This window comes from Netta rufina (assembly GCF_964035555.1).
Source record: "Netta rufina genome assembly, chromosome: Z".
Classification (NCBI taxonomy): Eukaryota; Metazoa; Chordata; class Aves; order Anseriformes; family Anatidae; genus Netta; species Netta rufina.
The window spans coordinates 60,340,977-60,363,172 of NC_140126.1; the positions used below are offsets into that span (position 1 = coordinate 60,340,977).

Genomic DNA, 22,196 nt, shown 5'->3' on the forward strand with positions numbered 1-22,196 from the left:
AGTGTTGAACTATACATCAAATGCAATGTTTCTGATGTTTCCCACAACAAAGAAAGTTAAACAGCCACCAAATCAGTAACTGTGCTTAAAAGACTTTGCAATAGCCACTTTATTTATCTGGTGTACACTGAAAACAAAGAATTATAAATGAAAACAAACATCTATCAACTTTACTTTGCAATGTGGAGAAAAAAAAAAAACAATAATATTACAAAGCTGTTAGTGGTACTAAGAAAGATTCATCTCCTCTACGAGGCACATATTCAACCCAATGTTGAATAACCGAACTGTGCACATACTTGTACTTGATTCTATCTTGAAAGAATTGGTTGAAAAGAACTGACTAGTCGAAACTTCATAAAGGGACAACAGTGGAACATTCCTTTAACGTTTGTGGTGATTTAGTCTATGTTCCTATACTATATAGAGTAAAAGTGTTATTTAAATGCATACTTTCTATTGCTTGTATTAATTTTCATAGGTCACCTTTGTAAACACCCACACACACTTTCTGCTTTCTTCTACTATATTTTCCTTTATTAAACATTTGTTCTCTGATAGAAAAAAACACACTGAATTGAAAGTCAAAATAAAAGAAATGTCCAAAGCGTTATGTTTAGCTAATGCTTGGGATATGTTATTCTTTGCTAACAAATTTTGGCATTAGCAGAAATAATCTGAGACCATGACCCACAATAGCTCCCTCCTAAAAAAAAAAAAAAAAAAAATGAATTTAATTTTTATTTTGAATATAACTCACTTAAAATAAACACACAGTCACTTTTGATAGCCAATGGGAAATCTCTGTTGTGTATTAGGAACAGACAAGCAATTCCACATAAAAACTCAGCTGACACCCACCAGTGACCTGAATCTGGCACATACATCAGTGCTGTGTCTTATTTTCACTTGACATCTTTTTCTTCTTTGCTTTTGGCTCTGCCCCTCCACCCCCATACTTCTTTGATTTCTTTAAAACAATTTAATCTGAAATTAGACTAAAAAATTCTTGCCTACAAAAAGAAAAAAATAAAAAAAAAAAAACATTGTAACTTAACTTGCATAAAACTGATTTATATGGAATGAATTTTTAATTGATAATGTAAATATTTAAGGCTAACATAAAACTTTCTAACTCCATATATTTTAGCTAAATTTCAATGTTTTTTGTAAGCTGATGATATGGCAAGTTTATTTTATCATTGAACATTATGCTAATTAACATAGCCTAAAACACAAAACACCTGAGACATAATAAAGACTCCAAAGTCATTACAGAGTTTCATTTAAAAAAAAAATAAAAATAAAATAAATAAATAAATAAGATTAAGAACATACCTTATAATCACCGCGATTTCATAGAAATAGATTTAAGCCCGATTTATGAATATCTGGTATACAAGAGAAATACAATCTCCACTGAAAGCAACAAAAACCTCCTAATAATTTCAAGTCATCCCATATTTTATGGAATACATTTAACTGCACTCCAGGACTGATCTTTTACTCTTTAATGTGAAACTCTCTCACTGCAATGACTCCTGTGGGCAAATACTTTTAGACAAAGCCCCTGATGTGCTATTACTGTTTGTTTGCACATAGGAGATGCACAGGAGTTCCTATTAACGGAAACAGGTCGCATATATCAGGTAACATGTGAAAACAGAACAGAATGATGAAAAGAGGTGATCATCAATTCCAAAGAACTAACAACTAAATATTCACAGATTTTCTGTGAGTGCTATATGAAAGAGTTGGCTCCACAACATCAAATATATTTTTAATATATATTCCTTTTTACTATATTTCCACTGCAGACAGCAAAAAGGCTCCTTGGATCTTCATGGGCTTCTTTCTGGGTTTCTAAACAGCCAGCATGTCCCTTTATTTTCTGGAGGTTCTGATTTGGTTTAGATGAGTAAATAACACCTCTAGATCTATGGGTACATTTCTGCTTTCTCTCCATATCGTTACCCTTGAAATGAGCAGGAGCTGTGGCTCCAGAGAGGACTTAACAAAACTGACTCCTTCCAGCACAAAGCAAAGCAATGACAAGAAAGAATAGGTAGACGGGAGGCTGTTCTTATAAATTAGAATTACTGGCACACATAAGGATTGCGCTTGTTCCTTGTTAATTATTGGATCTGTGTGTAAAATAAGCATATGTTGCATTTTCTTTCTAAATTAGCTTTCACAAGACATTGTCATTAGCATTTGTGTACAAACAATACTCAAGCATGAAAATCTGGCACTTCACTGTGTACATGGTCATGATCAGTAATAGCCATACATGTCCCCGTACAGCCAAAAGAATACAGTGGCCTCTTCTGCCAAACCACAGCAGATTATTTAGAGTTTGTCGCTAAGCAAGCCAAATTATCACAGCCTAAACGTTTTTGTATCAATTATCACTGTTGCTCCCTCTAAGATGGTGACAAATACAAAACAAAATGCCAGCGCAAACAGCTTTCGCACTCAGGCATCGAAAGCACCACTAGGGGAACTCATGGTCGGTGCACAACCAGAGCTGAGCTAAACTGCGAGCTAATCATGAACGGCAGGGCTGTGGATGAGGCTCCTGCGCTTCTCTCAGGAGCTCTGTTGGACTGCCTGGGAGCCACGGCCATGCTGCAGTGCAGCGCCTCAACCCGCACGCTGTGCTCAGACAGAGGGGATGCATGAAGCCAGGACTGCAACCCGGCAGCTCCTTCAGCCCTTGTTACAGAGGCCAAAATATGAAGACCACTGTTTGTTGTAACCTTCAGCCGTCTCTGGCCATGTCTCTGTGTGCCATAGCAGAGCATCGGCCATGATCTGCTCTTGCCATGTGAACCAGCTGGGGCCCTGAGGTGCCTGCCAGCCTCCCGGATACCCACAGCAGTTAGGGTCTCATGCTTGCCCTGGCTACACTTTCAAACCTGCAGTGTTAGCTTACTGACATTTTTGCCTCATGTTTTTGCTTTGGTTTGTATCACCATGTAAAACTACGCTAGTCCTACACGCAATTACACTCAACATCTGTTTCAAAATAACCAAGTTTGACAAGGAAGGAAAGACAACGACTTACTTCCCAGAGATGCTGAGTGTTCCTGATGGCTCCCGCTTGGACCTTCTCTGGCAGGAGCAGGACTCCCTGGAAGGGCCCGATCCAGGTGCCCTGCTGGATCCTCTGCGCTGCACAGATGCCGTAGGCCAGGCCGGGCACCGTGCTGGTGCACAGGCACACCTCCCGCGGCAGGTCCCGCAGCCACTCGGGGATCTCGGGTGGAGGAGCTGCTGCCGCAGCACTGCTGGTGCCCACCAGGCGCCGCAGGGAGTGGAGGGGCCCGTGCATGGGGCACTCGCCGTTGCGGTTATCGGCGCACATGTCACACCCTGGGAGGCAGAGGGGAGAACGCTGTCAGCGCCAAGGTCACGCCGGTCCCTCTGCTTTGCTCGTGACCTCATGGCCACCCAGGACACATGTGCCCCATGCCCTTTCATATGGTGCATCAGCCTAACCTTGCCAAGCCCTTAAAAAGAAAGAAATCCCGAAGGCTCAGCAGAAACCCCGCAGACAGTTTGCAAGCACAGTGTGTTCACGGACCTGCCAAGACTCTTTCATCCCGACACAATTTCTAATTTTTATTTTTTTAATGAACACAGGGCCCATTTAAGCCACCCCAGTGTTGTGTTTCAGAGAGACATTTAAAAACCCACTCTCAATGCCTTGCAAGTGTCCCGCATTTGCCTTACCACAGCTCAGCCCAAGGGTTTAATTGGAACAGGATTTAATTTCATCCTTACTTTGAATGAACATTCGCTCTAATTTTTACATTGACAGATGTGTGCGTGCATGTCTATTCAGAAAATAAATTAAGTAGAACTTCATGAATGACAAGTCAGAGAATGCGTGCATCTTTACTTCTTTATAAGCGAATCTAATCTCAAAAATGAAATTATGTAGCAAGTATTGCTGATCCCTAGCGCACATTTAAAAATTTTTATTGAACTGGAACGCGTGCTGTTTGCCAAGCTGAGGTAGCTGAGGCTAAAAACGAGAACAGCATGTCTGGTTTTGTGAGCAGCTCCCATGAAAAAAGACCATTTTGTAAAAAATGTTAATTTCCCTAACTGGGTTAGTAATGGATGGTGTTGCTGTATTTTGGGAAGATCCAACTGTGATTTCTCTTTTCTGAGCAAGGGAAATTTTGGTAAAATGTTTCCGTTACACACTATTGAACATGCCATGAATGCACAACTTCCAGGAAAATGTTTCATGCTCAGGAAACCCATTTCTCTAGAGGTATGCTGAGTTAATATAACAATAAATCTATTGAAATAGGTTACCGTCTTCTGTACATTTCACTTTTATATTATGGGAAAGGTTTTCATATAAATTTATCTCATAAACACAAACAAATGGGGAAAACAGTAACTATAACATAATACTCATGTAGCAATTCCTAGAGCTTTCCCCTTACAATTTTGTACTACTGCATCCATTCTTATGAAAATAAGGAGCAGTATTCACTACAGAAGCAGGAGCTCCTTGGCCTAAGCCACAGAGTTAGTCTTGCTAGATTGCCTGTAACCACAGCCTTGATTCTCAGCAGCACTGATTCTGCTGTCCTTCTTTCCAATGTGGAAAGCTACATGCAAAAGCTGGTTTCTCTCAAAACCATCATGCCGTCCTCATCCAGGAGGCACACTGCTTTACTCTGCACCAGAGCCCTTGGGGGGAAGATTTGTGAAAGCACAGGGAAAAGGTTTCCAGCTAGACCGCAGAGAATATTGTTATGCAGCAAATATTCCTACAGCCATTCCCAGGCATGATGAATAAAAGGCAGTGAGTATATGTCGGGTGTTTTTGTGGTTGTTGTTTCTCTTGTTGTTTCCACAGATAGTTTGGAAGCTGGAGTATCACCACAACATCTCTTCTTTCCTCTTTGAAACCAACAATCAAGAAACCCTGTGTTTTTGGAACATACAAAGGTCTCAGAGGCTGCACTAGACTTTGGCACACCCAGATCGTTCAGGAAAGGATCCCAAATAGGAAAAACAAAACAAAACAAATTGGCATGTGAGTGCATGTTAAGCAAATTTGGCATTTTACCATGCAAGTTAGAAAGAAAACATCTGACAGAAAAACTGAGGGTTCAAAGAGAGGATGTCTGAGCATGATGTCAATTAGCACCCAGGGCAAGCCCTTGAGTCCGACCTGCTTGCACTATTTGGCCGTCCTTTGCATGCGTAACTCTCCTCCCAACTGACTGATTATTGATGGCTTTTTTGGAGACACTGTGTCTCTGTAGGAACTTACGTTAAACATACTAAGGCATCCTTGTGGCTCCATTCAGGCAATTTCAGTGTCAGCTTCCTGCATCCTACCTCCAGATATGCAACGTCTCTCCTGCACACAACTTGTAGTGCCTGCCCAGAAAAAGGATTTCTTTGCTGACAATATGTGTAAATAATATATTAAATTTCTATTTCTTAAAGGAAAAGAGATTAAGAAATTGAGGAGAAGTATAAATGAGCTCCATGCCACTGTCATTTACCCTTGCAGAAAGTCACACATAGAGTTATTTATTTTCCACTGTCCAAAACACTGGTAATGTCTTAATGCTTGCCAGCTGCAGTATCTTATCTCCTGCTGTGCTCCTTTCCCTTTGTCCTGCCAAAGCTGAAAATTTGGAAAATGGGACATCTTCTGAAACTGTTTCGTCTTACGTCTTGCTGTTGAGAGGCAGGGAGTCTGTCTTTAGGCTAAGCAGTACTGAAAATCTTCTGAGTTGCATGCTTTATTCATCCATCTCCAGTTGTTACTGAATTTTAGAAATTGTCATTAAAAAATATCTCATAAATAATACAACAAGTGGAAGCACTACTGGACTTAATTTACCTTGCCTTAATAAAAAGCCAGCGTATGTATTTTTCTTGTCCCATGAGTTACTTTTGCCTACTGATATGTGGAAGGCTTTGTACACAAACGTACTTTCTATAATGTTTTGGTACCCATCTAAGGACATTTCATTTGGAGAAACTGTAAGGAGTAGGTTTCTTTGCCTCACACAACAGGGGAAGCGAGTCCTTTGTAAAAGCAGACTCCATCTCGCCCACTTTCCTGCCTCACAAAGAAGATCAACATCATCCTTCATGAGCAATGCAAAGTAGGACACCATGCAGTGCAGCAATGTGTTAAACAATACATGGAAAGGAAAGGTTGGTGTTTTTTTGTTTTTTGGTTTTTTTTGGTTTTTTTTTTGAGAGCTGTAACCCAGTGGCTCCCTAAGATCAGGGCTGCAGTGGCACTGCAAGAGTGTCTGAACCAGAAAGCAAGTGTTGAGATACACACGGGTGTGGGAAGCTTGTGCAAAAGGGACACAGTGGGACAAGCGTGAGCTGTCCGGGGGGCTGCCACACAGAGCAATGAAGAGAGTCATGCCCTGCCCTTCCTGCTTCAGCCTCAGAGAACATCTATATGAGCATGGGCCTCACCCAAGGACCTCAGAAATGAATACTTCCACTGGCTGTAGAAGATTCAGTCAAGTCCCAGAGTAGTAAGAAATGTGAGAAAATTGAGGGATTTGCTGAAAATGGAAAAAGTGAGAAGGACTACAGCCAGAGCATAGCGTCTCCAGACAAAATAAGAAGAGATAAAAGGTAGAGTCACTGGGAACGCACTTTTGCGGGCCCTAATGCAGCCAGACTCTTTGGAAGGAGATCAGTTTTTTTACTTTCTACCTTCATGCACTATAGATAGGAGGACTACAGCAAGGAAGAGCAAGGAAAAAATAAATAAATGATTTCCTAGTGGAGCCGTTTGTTATGACTCTTTTGGGAAGAGTGCAATATGTTATCATTTATTTGCCTCCATAAAAATGAGCACGGTGTAATGCCAGCACTATAACTCCATATGAGTATACTTAAAAGTAGTAGACTCAAGCAAAAAGGGAAAGGACACATCATTGCCACCAAATATGATTCTAAACGCTCTCCAACCTAAATAATACTACTACTGCATATTTTAAAGGAAATCTGAGAGGAGAAAGCTTTTGTCAGTAAAAGGTAGAGTTCAACACAGAGTTTAAACCAGCAAGCCAGCTGTAACAATAAATGAAGGAAATACATTTTTGTCTCGGCGATAATATGCTTCAAAGGTGCAGTTACACTGGATACCTGCAGTTTGCTGGTATTAAAGGAGGGTGGCCTCTGACCCTCCACTCCATAATTCACTGTAAGCGTGCAGGTATCCAGTGTAAGTGGCCATCATTTCACACGGAATTACTCGCTCGCAAAAGTAAATCACTGCCGCTGGCCCTGCGCCCCTGCCTGGGCCCAGGTACCCAGCCAAGAAGGCGGATGGGCTGGGTAAGGCAGCCCCCTTCCATCTCCCGAGGGCTTTCCTGCGGACGGCGCCTTCCCCGCGCCTCAGTTTCCTCACCGAAGAGCTGAGATTAATGTCCCGGTGCCCCCACGAGAAGACCCGTTGGGTGCCCGCTGCGAGGCAGCCCTTCGGGGACGGGGCACGGGTACGCGTTCCCTTCCGCTGTCCTCTTTCCTCAAACCTCGCTTTGTTCCCTCCGTGTCCGCTCCCGACGGCGGGACCGAGCCCATCCCGAACCCAAAACCATGAGCCCGGACCTCCGGGCCCCGGGCTCCGGACCTCCGGACCCCAGACCCCGGACCCCGGTCCCCGGCCGCCCCCTCCCGACTCCTGGAGCCCGGGACCGGCGGGGACCGTGCACGTCCCTCCGGGTAGCCACGCGTGTGGTGGGGAGGGGGTCGGGGCCGTGGGAAAGCTCCCTGCTGGCAGATAGACTTTGGGGCTATTTCCCTCTCTTTGCCATGCGGGCGGGGGGCAGGCTGCGGGAGGAGGGCTTGGTTTTCCCCGGCTTCGATTGAACGCGTGAATGAATTAAATTTCCGTGTCAGGTATGAGGAGGGTAGGAGAATATTGTGTGTAGATAAACCTTGCCACCCCCTGCCCCTGAGAGACCCCCATATACAATGTGGAGATGATGAATAGGCTCTGGGAGAGGAGATCGAAGTTCAGTCCGCACCGGCTCCACTCTCTCCTACAAAACTATAGGGCAATTAATTGTGGCTTGTCCCCTCATCCTTCATCTCCTGGTGGCACATATCGATGGAGATTACTGCTGATGGACCATTTTATCACCCTAAATAAACAGTCACCACCTTCTCTAACCTCAATCTAATATATGGCTATCTGCTATGTTTAAGGGTGCTGGGTAACTAATGATGTAAAATAGCTAAATCATACAGGTTACCAGCAGTCCAGGGGAGAAAATAAATAAATAAATAAATAAATAAAAATCCGAATATTCCCCGCACCGATCCACCTCGCAGCGCCTTACCCGATTCTCGGAGCATCGGACGGGAAGACGGGCGCACCAAGGGAAGGAGCGGGCTGGCACCTCGGCGCTGCACCGCGCACTCGCTGCTCCGCCACCTCGCTGCCTGCCAGCGCAGCCGGAGGAGCCTAAGGGCTTGAGAAAGCCTCTGCCCCGAGAAGGGGGACGAGCCCCCGAGCCCCCAGCCCGGCACCCCCGATCCTTCCCGAGGGCATCCCCCCGTACCCCCGGCACTCACCGCCCGCAGCCCCCGGCCCGGCTCTCAGCACGGTCCCCTTTACTTCCCTGGGAGCAAGAACCCCGGGCACTAATTACTGATATGTACGTGTGCATGTCTCTATACGTATGTGTACATATACACATTATTTTTTTTCTAACTAACGCCCTTTCAATTTACAGCGATCACACTCGCACGCTCGACCCGCAGCCCCCGGCCGACCTCTCCCACCGCCGTGCCGCCTGCACTGACGCCCGGCGGCGGGGGCAATGGGCACCGGCGCCCACCCGTTTCCTCCCCACCACCCCCCACGACCTCCCACGACCCTCTCCACAGTTTTCCCGGCGCCGAGGCCCCGCCAGGAGCGCTGCGAACTCCCCGCGCTGCGCTGCGGCCGGTCGGGGGCGGCCGGAGGAGAAGTTTTGGGGAGTTCCTGCCAGGAGGGAGCGAAGCCCGTGAGGGAGTGGGGAGAGGAGGATTGCTCCAGAGGGGAAGGGGGTGCATGGAGGGGAGAGTTTGAGAAAGAAAGGGACCGAGGGAGCTTGCGGCCGGCGCCTCTGCGACCAAAGCCCGAGGAGCGGCACCCCGGGGTCACGACAAGCAGGGGCCCGACCCGGAGCCGATCGCTTCTCACCTCTCCTACGACCAGTTTCACCTCTTTTCCCTCGTACGGGCACCCCCAGCTCAGCATGGAGAAGGAGCCAAAGTGGGGGACAACCACCCCGGCTGCCCGCCGCCTCTCGCCGGGCACCCACGGGACGCCGGCACCCCGTGCCCCCCGGCCGGCCAGGCAGGCCCGCACCCTCCGCTCTGCTTTTTCCACGCGTGTGTGCGTGGGAGCCAGTGTCCCCGAGTGATCCCCGCGGTCCCTCCTCGCCGGGATGCTGCTCCTTCCTCCCCCGGCCGTGAGAACGGGCTGCCCCCAGCAAATGCACCTGGTCCCGGCAGGCTGGGGCGCTCGGGTCAAAGTTTTTGCTCGGAGACGACTGGAAAGGTGTTGGAGAGCAAGTGGCCCGGTAAAACGGCCCGGTGATGAGAGGTTTTGGGTCTCACGGTGGAAAATAAGCCACAGGCCGCCCCAGCAGCACCCAGCCCCGTCTTTTCGTGCGCCCCATCCCAGCCAGAACCGAGCCACTTTCCTTTCCGCAAGCCACCTTTAATATCGCGATTGGGAAGAAACTGTGCAGACTTCACCAGTGATTCTGCAGCATGCTCGCTCCTTAAAAATACCCCACCCCGAATCTCTTTTTTATCTTTCTTTCTCCCTTTAAAACCTTTATCTTGCAGATTTACGGAGCCGCTCGGAGAAGAAAAACACGTATTGTCTGAACAGCCCGGCTGGTGATTAAAAGTGCATTTCGGATTCCACTAAGTGCGTGTAATTTATGAGATCACGCTTTCTGCGCCCAAGAGTAGAAAATATATTAATACGCCTCGCTGCAAGGTAAAACTAAGCGTAAAGAAGCCGCTCAAAACAAAGTTGGTGTCCGGCACATAACGATTCGCAGTGTTAAGAAGGGGGGAGAAATCCCCACCAAACTCCACGTCAACTTTCCTCTTGCTCTCTAAGACTTCTGCACGGCGACCAAGGCTACGCTACCATCCGCACGGTGCAATTAATACACGGCTGAGTTTCACGGAAACTTTCAAAACAAACTCTGCATCTGAAACTAAATTAAACGAATCCACGCTCTGCTTGGGCATGTGCTCGCGGATTGCTGCTGTGGGGTGTCGTTCCTCTGTTCAACAGCCTTCCTTAAATAGGCATTTCAGGGGGCAAGGGCAACCGAAATAAAGAACTTTGAGAAACATTGGATGAGAGAAGGGGGTCTGCATGGAAAAAGTGTACGAGCCGAAGTCATGATCCGCTGTTTTAACGGGGCTAGACCCGTGTGCTCGGGATGTTAACAGTAAATCTGATGAATTAATATAGTTCATCTAGTTATTCTCACCCCGCGAATTACCTCGGTTGCACAGTACCGACAGAGACAGAAACCAAAGACAGGCAAAAGTAACTTCTAAAATCGCAAACCTGTAGCAGACATATATGTTTAATATTTGGAGCGCTCCCTTCCCAAGGAAAAGAAAAAAAAAAAAAAAAAAAAACAAAAAAAAACAAGAAAGGACAAAAAACCACCCCACACCAGCTATAATTAGCAACAGCAGGATTAAACATTTCCTAACCACCAAGTGCTAAATGAATTCTGACACTCGGGCAGACGATGTTTCTCCCCTGGAAAACCAGCTTTTCTTATTAAACGACCATGCCACACTTTTTGGTAGGGATGAAGACTAAAACTAGCGAGGTGTTAACGAGGTCTGAAAGGAAAACGATACTCCCAGATAAGAGGGGGGGAAACTTTGCCCTAGCCCGACTGACGGAAACTGCAACTTTTCCCCTGCCCAGCTCGGAGCTGCAGCACACTGCTGGGCAGCAGCAGATTTCTGGGCACCCAGCGGAGCTCCGGCTCTCCGGGCAGGAGCCAGGCAGCACAAGCAAGGCGAGGAAGGACCAGCTTTTGGCCGGTCCCTCTCACTCACCATTTCGGCAACTGTTTTCCTTCGTGGCCCTCCGCGAGGAGCCTCCCCCCGCGACAGCCTTCCTGCTGCCGCCGGCCCTCCAGGGAAGGATTCGGGTCTCGGACTGTGACCGAGAACACAAACCAGCCCCCGAAAGCCCCGGAGCCACCCCAAAATCGTCTCAGGGCGTAGCCGAGGATGCTCCCGGCGGCGAGAGCAGAGCCCCCAGCCCAGCCTGGTCTGTCCCGGAGCGGGGAAAGGCGGAGGAGGAGAGGCGCGGGGAGGTGCGGGGCTGCGGGTGCGGGTCACGATACGTACGGTTGTTGGGGTCGCTGGTGTGCTGGTTGAGGGGGATGATCTCCATGCGCTGCTGCCCGTACAGGTAGTAGTCCAGCTCCTCGGCCGTGCAGCGGAACCGGGCGGCCGGGCGCTCGCCGCACTTGGTGCCGCCGGCCCCGCACAAGTCCTTGCCCTGCAGGGGAGCGGGCGCTCCCCCGGCCGGGGGCTCGGAGCTCTGCAGCGGAGCGAAGACCGGCAGCTGGGCGACGGGCAGGGCGCTCAGGCCGGCCAGGGACGCGGCGGCGGCGGCGACGCAGGAGGAGGTGGAGGAGGAAGACGGGGTGGATGAGGAAGAGGAGGAGGAGGCGGAGGAGAGGGAGGCCGGGCGCTGGCGGAGGCTGTCAGCCGGGGGCTCGGCTCTCTCGGGCGGCTGGAGCTGGGCGAGGGCCCCGGCGCTCTTGAGCTGGCCGCTCTGCGGGAAGAGCTGCTGCCAGTGCTGCAGATAGGCGGGATCCACCTTGAGGAACGCCGAGCCGCCGGGCTCGCCGGGCTTCAGCATCGCGCTGCCTGCCTGCCGAGCGGGGGGGAAGCGGAGAGCAGACGTGAGACCCCCGCCCGCCGCCACCCGGACCGGCCCCGGCCCACGGGTGGGTTCCGGCTGCGGGAGAAGCCTGGGAGAGCGTCCCCGCAGCCCTCCCCTGCCCTTCTCCCAGGCTCGGACGGGGAAAACCCGGTCCCGCGGAGCCCCGGGGGTGCCGGCGAGCAGCGCGGTGCGTGGGGCACGAAGCCTCCCCCCCGCTGTGGGACCCGTCCCTGCCCGGCCCCGGGATGCGCCCCCTCCTCCGGTCCCCTCCGGCTCCTTCCCCCTCTCCCCGCGGCGGCGAACGGCTCCCAAAAAGTTCGCAAGGGGGAGACGGAGCAAACTTCGGCCCCGCGCAACCACCCCGCCGGCCCCGGACCCCGGACCCCCAGGGGGGCGACGGCAGCGCCCGCAGCACCCATGGGAGACCCGGACCCCCCCCGGCCAGCGCCCCCTTACCTGAGCGGGGTGCTTGGGAGCGGGTTGCGGCGCGGTCCCGGGAGCCTTGGGAGGGATTTCTGGGGGGCAGAAGGGATTTTTTTTTCCGTGGTCTGCCGGCGGGGCAGAGGGATGTCCTCCTGCTTCCAGGTGCCGGGGGCCGGGAGGCCGGCTAGAGGCGAGCCGCCGGGCTCCCTCTGCCGTGGCTGTGCATGGCAGGCGCGCCCGGGCTGCTCGCTCGGCTCTGGCAGACTCCGGGCCAGACACGTGGGTTTTACGACAGCGCAAAATACAAGTGTGCGTGTGTGGTGTGCACGGCGGGGAGGGAGGGGAGGGAGCGGGAAGTCACCAGCGAGCCGGAGCGCAGGGCCCTTTTTTTGGCAACATCCCCCACTTTGTTCCCCCGCTCAACTTTTAAAGGTGTCCCTTTCCCTCCTTCCCTCCCCCGGCCCGGCCCGGCCCTCCCCTCCTCCCCACCTCCACACCTCCCTCCCCAGGTCGGGGGGGCGCAGCGCTGCGGGCAGGGACGGATCCTGACCCCCCCCCAGACCCGGCACCGCTCCCCGGAGCCGCCCGTGCGGGGATCCGGCCACGGGGGGCTCGGGGAGCCCGTCCTCGCCCCCTGCAGCGTCCTCGGAGCCGCACCAAGCGCCTCTGCCCGGAACACCGCTCCCCGAGGCTGCCCCCGAGCCCCCCCCGGAGCACGGACCGAGCCCACCGCTCCGCCAGGTCCCCGTCCCCTCCAGACCGGCTCCTGCTGTTGTGCTCCCGGTCACAGCGAGGATGAGGAGGAGGAGATGCGACCTGCGGCGATAAACTTCTCGTCCCTCACTACTTTTTTTCCTCTCCGCTTTGCTTCAAAACCGGCCTTTTCCCGCACCTTTGCTCAGCTGTTGAGCTCAGGCACCAGCGAGAACGCCACCGACTCCTCGCTTTTTTACCCCTACATCGCACAGAAAAGAAAATAATAGCCACCTAGGCGGGAACTATCATTTGTCTCGGGTATACCACATGCATACAGTCACCTTTAGGACAGAACATTTACACAAAGCGTCTGTGTCGCCAGGACAGCGCTCCGGCGTGGAGAAGCCCACGTTGCCAGGTGTGGAGCTCACACTTGCTCACAAGCGGGACGTGTGCGCGGCTGAAACCGCTCTCGCCGTTCCCCCCGACCCTGTTCCTAGCTTATTTCTTTCCCACCCTTAATTCTCGCAGAGCCTGGGAAAGCTTCTGCTGTTTAGATTCTGTCTGCGTCTAAGGCAAGACGTTTTAGCACAATTTTGAACAGAGCTGGGGCAAAAAATGTTTTGACTGGCGTCATTTTGACAAGGTCATCCGTCATCTTCTGTATAGATTGATAACACCTAAGTTAAAGGCAAACACAACTAGGGAAAAAAAAAAAAAAAAAAAAAGTGATTCTTATGTGTTATGAAGTTGGCTATAAAAACCTTCCTCATGTCTTTGATCAAGCCTACGGTGTAAAATGTAATGAATGTCCAGTCCTCTCGCTCCATTAATCCACCTTGTAAAGCTCAGAAACACCGCGATGTAGCGGGGGGACCAAGGTGAGGCTCTTTCCAACACACCCGCTACCCAAAAAGCGCTTCTGGACGTTCCTGATGGGAGTGGGCTGTCCTGCCTTTCCCCGTTTCCACTGCAGTGGCACGGTGTCTCGTCCCTGGCCAGCTCCCTGAGGGCAACAGCCTCATTCCACCTTTTCCGACTGTTTAATTTTAATTTAATTTTATTTTATTTTTAAGTCGGACCTCTGCATGATTGTCCTTCCCATTACCGCGCATCGTTCAAAAGCACCAGGCGGCTTGCAGCGGCAGCGATCTCTACAAATTCGTTTTCGCGATGGATAAAGTGTGATGGAGCGGGCAAAAGCGTCCAGACAGCGCGCTCAAGTTCATCGCCAGTGCCTGCCTGCGTGCGCCTCGGGTTGGCAGAAACACCCCGCGCGGGCTCGTGTTGGGACTTCAAGCTCTTACCGCGTCTCTTGCCGTTTGTTCGCTGTTTTTTTTTTTGTTTTTTTTTTTTAATTATTTGTTTTTCTTTTCCCCAGCTCCGAGCCATTGGCTCGGGGTCACGCCCGGCCGGGGGCAGGGGCAGGGGCAGGAGGCGGTGGAAAGGGGCTGGGCGCCCGCCCCCGGTACCCACCACGGGCAGACCACCCCCCACCCCCCCGGCGGTGGGGTCCCGCGGGCAGCACGGCCCGGCACGGCCCGGCACGGCTCAGCAGCACGCCGGGGAAAGAGGAGGGCTGCCAGGGGAAGGTAAACGAGCGGAGGGACGGCGCTGAGCCGAGCGGCGAGCGGGCGGCGGAGGAGGCAGGGACGCGCCGCCTCGGGGCCGTGCCGAGCCCTGCCGAGCCGTGCCGGGCCAGGAGCTGCTCATCCCAGCCCCACTGCCCCGGAGAGGAGGGGAGAGGCCGCTCCGCACCCGCTGCCCCCGGTCCGGATCTGACCACCGCTGACCTCCGGCCCCGCTCCCCCGGCAGGCGGGTCTGTGCGCCTCGCTGCTGCCTCTCACGAGTTTGTCTGCGCTCTATTTCCTACTTTTTTTTTTTTTTTTTTTTTTTTTCCTCCCGTGGATGTGCCTTCTGTCTGTAAAGATGCAGGAAAAAAAATAGATGAAAAGAAAGAAAGAAAGAAAGAAAGAAAGAAAGAAAGAAAGAAAGAAAGAAAGAAAGAAAGAAAAGAAAGAAAGAAAGAAAGAAAGAAAGAAAGAAAGAAAGAAAGAAAGAAAGAAAGAAAGAAAGAAAGAAAGAAAGAAAGAAAGAAAGAAAGAAAGAAAGAAAGAAAGGAGTTTTTAACTACTGCCTCCCCCTTCCCCTTTCTCCCAGGCTTTTCCATTATTTAGAGGACGAGCGCTGAAACAAATCACATTGACCGTTTAGAAAGCGATCAAACCTTTATAAAAATCCATCGCCTGCGAATCGATTGGTGAATATTTGCTAGGAATTTGTTCAAAAGAAATAAATAAGGAGGGCAAGTGTATTAAATGCAAAGGGGGAACACGATGGTGTTTTTCTTCATTGATTAATGACCTCTAAAATAAAACAAGCGGGAAGAGGAGCAGAGATCGATAAATTAACTACCCAAATTCATCATTTTCCCTGGGATTTTTTTTTTTTTTTTTAATAACCCTTAGGAAGGACGCCTGCCTCTTTGGAAACTCGAAGGTTTTATTTTAGGTTGGGGGCAGGAAAGGAGCTGAACCCCTTTTGGGACGGGATTGAATCGGGAACACCCTATCTGATTTCGTTTGACACACAATTAAAAAGTTTGCCTTTCATATTAATTAATTCTCCTGATCTGGGGAAGACAAATGGTCGGTTACCTCTGACAGGAGTCCGATAAAGGATTCAGCAGCTTTCCTTCTTGCCCTAGGCGTCTCCTCATTCCAGTTTTAAGGTCATGAGCGGCTGAGTTAATAATTCATTAATATAGACATTTATTCAGATGGGATTCACGGGGATTCACGCTCTCCTACATCTCGCGCTTTGGGTTCGGTTTCCCTCGAAGGGAAGAAGGGCAGTGAGGGGAAGAGGAGGAGGAGGAGGAGGGATGGAGGCAGCCCCTGCACAGTGCGCGGGAGCCCGGACCCGCAGCGGGACCGGCCCCAGCCATGGGAACGGCGCTGCCGCGGCCCCGGCTGCCCCGATCCGCGCTTCCTCAGCCGAGGCCGGGCTCTGCCCTCCCCCTTCCCCTCCTTCTCTTCTTCCTCTTACCCCTTCTTCTTCCCTTTTCCCCAGTCTTCCCCTTTCCTTCCTCTTTCCCTTCCCCTCCCCTTTCCTTCCTCTCCTTTCCCCTTTCCCCTCCCCTCTCCTTTCCCCTTTCCCCTCCCCTCTCTTTTCCCTTTCCCTTTCCCTTTCCCTTTCCCTTTCCCTTTCCCTTTCCCTTTCCCTTTCCCTTTCCCTTTCCCTTTCCCTTTCCCTTTCCCTTTCCCTTTCCCTTTCCCTTTCCCTTTCCCTTTCCCTTTCCTCCCCTTTTCCCTTTCCCCTTCCCCTCCCCCTCCCCCTCCCCCTTCCCCTTCCCCTTCCCCTCCCCCTCCCCCTTCCCCTTCCCCTTCCCCTTCCCCTTCCCCTTCCCCTTCCCCTTCCCCTTCCCCTTCCCCTTCCCCTTCCCCTTCCCCTTCCCCTTCCCCTTCCCCTTCCCCTTCCCCTTCCCCTTCCCCTTCCCCTTCCCCTTCCCCTTCCCCATCCCCGCTCAGAGGGTCTCCCTGTCTCCCTGAGCAGCCAACGCCGCGGTCGGTGCCGGGGGCCGTGCCGGGGTCGCCCCGCACCCTGCAGCCGCCCGGAGGGGCCCCAGAGGGCGCCCGCGCCCCCTCGGGCGGTGCCGGTGCCGGTGCCGGGACGCGGCGGGTCGGGAGCCGACCGCCGACCCCAAAAAAGGCCCCGGGAGCGCCCCTCGGCCCGGGGGTGCCCTGGGGAGGGGAGCACCTGCCCGGCAGATGCCAGCCAGACACGTAACGACTTTCTGCCACTATTGACCCAGTGCGGATATGAACTGGTGACCTTTGAGGTGAAATGCTCCATAAGTCTATTACCAATTCCCCGAGCCACCAAATCCGCCTAACAGGCGGGTTCAGATATTTATGTCCGTCAACGAAATGAGCTGCTCCAAGCCAGGCACGCTGCAGATGGCACGGCAAAGGGAATCAGTCCCAAAGTCAGAGGGAAAATAAATCAGGTCGGAGTACAAATAGAGTTGAACTTAAACATACCAAATTCGGGAGAATTTCACTCCTCCTTTCACACACAGCCCATCTGAAAACATTTCCGATTAGGTAGGAATCAAGTTAACCATTCAAATACAGTTTTGTTTGTATGTTTTAACCAAAGACATTAATATTATTCCATGTTGCAGTATATAGACTGAAAAAAAATATCAGGTAGGATTTCCACAGGATTACACAATTTAAAATCCATTCTCTGGATGACAACAAGATTAATAGCCTGAACACTGACATCCTTAAGTACAACTTTTATGATTTCTTGGTCCCTGCATTGCTAAGTACTTGTTCATGTCTGTATTTCACTCTATATACTTTCAGAAATGGTCTAAGGGAGCACTCAGAAAAGCAGGTTTCCATATAGCGCCTTATGTCAAGCTTTCCAAAATGAAAAGACTCAACATTCTGAATGCTTAAACAGCACTGTGTGGCTACCTCAAATTGCAAAACTAGGAGAGAGAGAGAATTTTCCTGTATTTTTTCCTAAAAATAGCTCTCATAAACACGGAATCCATTAGATATGATTGTTTGCACATGACATGAGAATGGTAAGGTCTGGAAAAAAGCTCAAGAATAGTAGCATTTCAGTGGTTAGTATTGTGAGAATGCCACCGTTTTACCATAATGTTTGTAAAAATAAATGGAAATAATAGTGGCGGGTTTTGTTTGTTTGGTTTTGTTCATTCATTTCAATTTGGGCCTAGAATCATAATCATGACTCGGTGTTTTTTAACAGAAAAACCTCACACTTTTTTTTTCCCACTTAACTGGTTTCTCACAATATACGCTTTTCTAAGAGGTTTTCTAGACCTGTATTCTAATCATGTCCCCAACCCCCCAAGTCACCAGTAAATATATTGATGGTGAAAGGAAGAAGACTGACAGCCCAGGCAAACAAAATTAACTTAAAAGCAGGGACCATTTCTTCCCTTGTCGTGTATACAGTGTGATAAAAGGCTGCAAGAACATGTCTGAAATACCTGCCCTGCTGCTGCTCTTTGTTTTTGCTGGACTGCGACCAGCAGATGATCTTTGATTTGAATAAGCCCATATGTGAGATTTACCTCACCAAGCCAAATTCTGGAATATGGTTGCTAATTCTGGTATCATTGTTCAGGAAACTTTCATGTGTGGAGCAGGACTTGGGGAGAGGGTAATAGTTCTTTTGGAAGAGAGGATCTGTGTGGTGTGCACTGAGCATACCGTGACAAAAGTCTGGTCACAGCCTCAACACCAAGTAGCAAACTTTGGCTGCTACAGCAGTATTAATAAATAGTACTGCATGACCAGTGGAGTTTCCTAAGTAAATGAATAAAACTGAACAACATACAGAGAAGAACACTCAAGTAGGAGTACTTAAATCAACAGTTTAAATTATTAAACAATTACAGTAGAGTCCTTTCCGCACCACAGTAGTTGATTCAGTTCTGTTTCAGATGTGTTGCCAGTTAAATCTTTGGTTTTGTTCTTTACATGGCTAAGTATTTCCTGTAATGTTATCTAGAGCCACGGGTTCATGACAACTGGAGTCCAGAATCAAATCCAGAAACAGAGCTGGTCACAGAATCAGTGACATAGGTAAAAACAATTGGCTTTTCAATTGTATGGCAGTTGGCAACTTTCTGCAGCAGGGCTTGCTATCTGACATTGTACAGGGTGAATTATTCATGGCAAGGGAGCTAAAACCAAGCCAGGTGATTTAGGGAAATAGAGGGAAAGACCATATACCTTAGACTAGAAAACCACCAAAAGCACCCCATTATGAAATTCTGTACTCTTTTGTTCTTACTAACAAGAAGCAGTTTTTCTAGTTTTCTGCTTTCCTCCTGACAATCAGACTGGCCTTATTATTTTGAAAAGATAACGCAGTCATTGGTTACTCCCTCAAGGGAGAGGCCTTACAGAGAGATCTTGACAAATCGTGGGAGTGGGCAATCCCCAGCAGCATGAAGTGTAACAAGAACAAGTGCTGGATTCTGCACCAGGGATGGGGTAGCCCTGTCTGTACATACAGACTGGGGGACGAGAGGCTAGAGAGCAGCCCCAAGGAACGGGCTCTGGGGGTTCTGGTTGACAGCAAGTTGACCATGAGCCATCAGCATGCCCTGGCAGCAAGGAGGCTGCTGAACCTTGGGGTGCATCAGGCCCAGCACTGCCAGCTGGTCGGGGGAAGGGGCTGTGCTGCTCTGCTCTGTGCTGCTGCAGCCTCGCCTTCAGCACTGTGCGCAGTTCTGGGCACAACATTAAAAAAGAAAAAGGATATAAAGCTGTTAGAGAGTTTTCAAAGGAGGGCTACAAAGACAGTGAAGGGCCTAGAGGGCAAGATGTTTGAGGAGCAGCTGAGGTCCCTTGGTTTGTTCAGCCCTGAGCAGAGCAGGCTGAGGGGAGGCCTCATGGCGGCCTGCAGCTCCCTCAGGAGGGGAGCAGAGGGGCAGGCGCTGAGCTCTGCTCTCTGGGGACAGTGACAGGACCCAAGGAAACGGCATGGAGCTGGGACAGGGGAGGGTCAGGCTGGGGGTTAGGGAAAGGGTCTGCACCCAGAGGGTGGTCAGGCACTGTGACAGCCTGCCCAGGGCAATGGTCACGGCACTGAGCTAGGTGGAGTTCAAGAGGCATTCGGACAACATTCTCAGACACATGGTCTGACTTTTTCTGACTTTTTACTGTGGGGAATCAGTAGCTGGACTTGGTGATCCTTGTAGGTCCCTTCCAACTCAGGATGTTCTGTGATTCCATGATTCTATAGGTAAAGAGTTGGAAAGACAAGGGATGCTATGGGCCTCTGCACTGAGTAAGGAATTGTTCAAGTGAAAATGCCATGGGGATCTTTAGAAGTGGATACACCACTCAAAACAGAAGAATTCAAAATGTCTCCAGCAGTTGCTGCTAATTGCAGGGAAAAGATCCACTTGACTAAAATATAATAGTTTTCTGTCAGAATGGAATTCTTGACCAGATAATATCAAGAATCCTCCAAGATATTAAAGAATCCTCCAAGGTATTAGGCAAATCAGTGCACTCATAGTAATTTCTGATGCTAAAGAGAAACAGAAGTAATGATCAGAACATGATTTTGCAAGGGAAGGGAAGGGAAGGGAAGGGAAGGGAAGGGAAGGGAAGGGAAGGGAAGGGAAGGGAAGGGAAGGGAAGGGAAGGGAAGGGAAGGGAAGGGAAGGCAAGGCAAGGCAAGGCAAGGCAAGGCAAGGCAAGGCAAGGCAAGGCAAGGCAAGGCAAGGCAAGGCAAGGCAAGGCAAGGCAAGGCAAGGCAAGGCAAGGCAAGGCAAGGCAAGGCAAGGCAAGGCAAGGCAAGGCAAGGCAAGGCAAGGAAAGGAAAGGAAAGGAAAGGAAAGGAAAGGAAAGGAAAGGAAAGGAAAGGAAAGGAAAGGAAAGGAAAGGAAAGGAAAGGAAAGGAAAGGAAAGGAAAGGAAAGGAAAGGAAAGGAAAGGAAAGGGAAGGTCAATCACCCTATTATAATACATGGAAGGATAAAGGAAGTGGGATCCAGCCTATAACAGCTGAGATTCAGTAATGTCTGTGCCAGCAGTTTGGAATAACTTCTGAGGAAAATCAAGAGTTAAGCATTGAACAGAGGCTATAAAACTCCATCTAACTTCTTGACAACAAATTATTCAGGAATGTTGGACAGAGCAGTGGAGACATTGGCACTGGCTACCTGTGCCCCTGCTGCTCAAACTGCCTACAAAACCACCAGTGGCTATGAGGGACAGATGAAAGGAACCTGACATGAAGACTCAGATGACATTCCCTGCTGTTCCGTGAAGATGGCTGTATGAAACAGCACAGACAAAGCTTAAACTTCTGGCCAGCAACTCCTGTAGACAAATCTCACATCTTTAGTGTATATTAGAGTCACTGGCTAAGCCAGTCACTAGACTTCAGTTCCTCTACAAAGCTGAGAGCAAACCTTGGAATTCTATTTCTCCCACACTATATTGTTGGTAAGCAAATAGTTCTAGCAAAATGTATGGGATATCTCCTTCCAGTCAATCCCAATAGGATTACCATTACTGCTTTTTGTTACAGTGGGAGAAGCCCTCTACAGAGACCTTAAGACACATTGTCTTGACCTTCAAAACACCATAGATTGAAGAGCTGGGAGTTTGCAAACTCTGACATTTGTTTTTCTGATGTTCTTTTTTATTGGTTATTTAATTCAGTGTAGGAGAAAGTGTATTTTAAAAGAGGACATTTTTAGGACAACATGTGCATTGTAAGGTACAAGTGTTTCATATTTTGTTAGCCCAACCACAGGGTTATATTTTCAAAAGTACACAAGCACTTTGGAATTTGTTCCTGGACTTTAAGATACTATTGTCCTAAAATAATTTGTTACTGTATCTCTTCAGAGAAGGAAGTAGGGAAATGAATCACATCCTTATTCAGACTATATCAGCCAGATTAATGCATATATATTCTCAGAGGTAGGTTGATTGTGCTGAATGGAAGGGACCTCCCAGATTATTTGTTGTGCTGACTGAACCAGTAGTTTTTAGCTGTCAGGTGATAAAGTAATCTGTATCTAGTAATTTCTACACTTAAACGGTTAAATGGAGAAGAAGTTCTTTGTGCATGCTCTTTAAGTGACACTGGACTGTGATGTACAAAGCCTACTTCACTTAGAGAAGACAGGTCCAAGAAGAACTTGCAAAATGAACTCTATCACTCTACATGAAAGGCATTTGGAATAACTTTTGGAATATCTTTAAGATTTCTTTCTCTAAAAAAGAAGTAAACAGAATGTGGTTAGTGCTAATCTTGAATTACTTTTTTTACTGCTACCCTATTTTAAGCTAGTTAGTCATACAAATGTATTTATTCTTTTCTTGTAAAGCTGCTGGAAAGGAGTATTGTTTCCATTATAGCCTTTATAATTTTTAATTTTTCAAAAATTAGTATTTTCAACTTTTATATCTATGTTTCCAGGGAATATCAAAACCATCAAAGTCATGTTGCCAATATAATGTATGATTAGGAAACCAAGGACAAGTAGTGCATGCAGTTCAATATTTTTTTTTCAAAAGTCACATTAGTGATTGCTTGTGGTGCT

At 49.2% G+C, this 22,196-nt stretch overlaps 1 protein-coding gene across 1 annotated transcript in view; it reads right to left on the minus strand.

The window, feature by feature from the left end:
- The window catches only part of PRDM6 (PR/SET domain 6), a gene marked incomplete at both ends in the record, with an annotated part of 73,706 nt that extends 61,774 nt beyond the window's left edge, over window positions 1–11,932 (minus strand). The window contains 2 exons of the mRNA XM_084305668.1: window positions 3,068–3,375; window positions 11,413–11,932. Of these exons, the coding sequence (XP_084161794.1) occupies window positions 3,068–3,375; window positions 11,413–11,932 (828 nt within the window). The remainder of the gene's footprint in view (window positions 1–3,067; window positions 3,376–11,412) is intronic.
- Window positions 11,933–22,196: the final 10,264 nt, after the last annotated feature.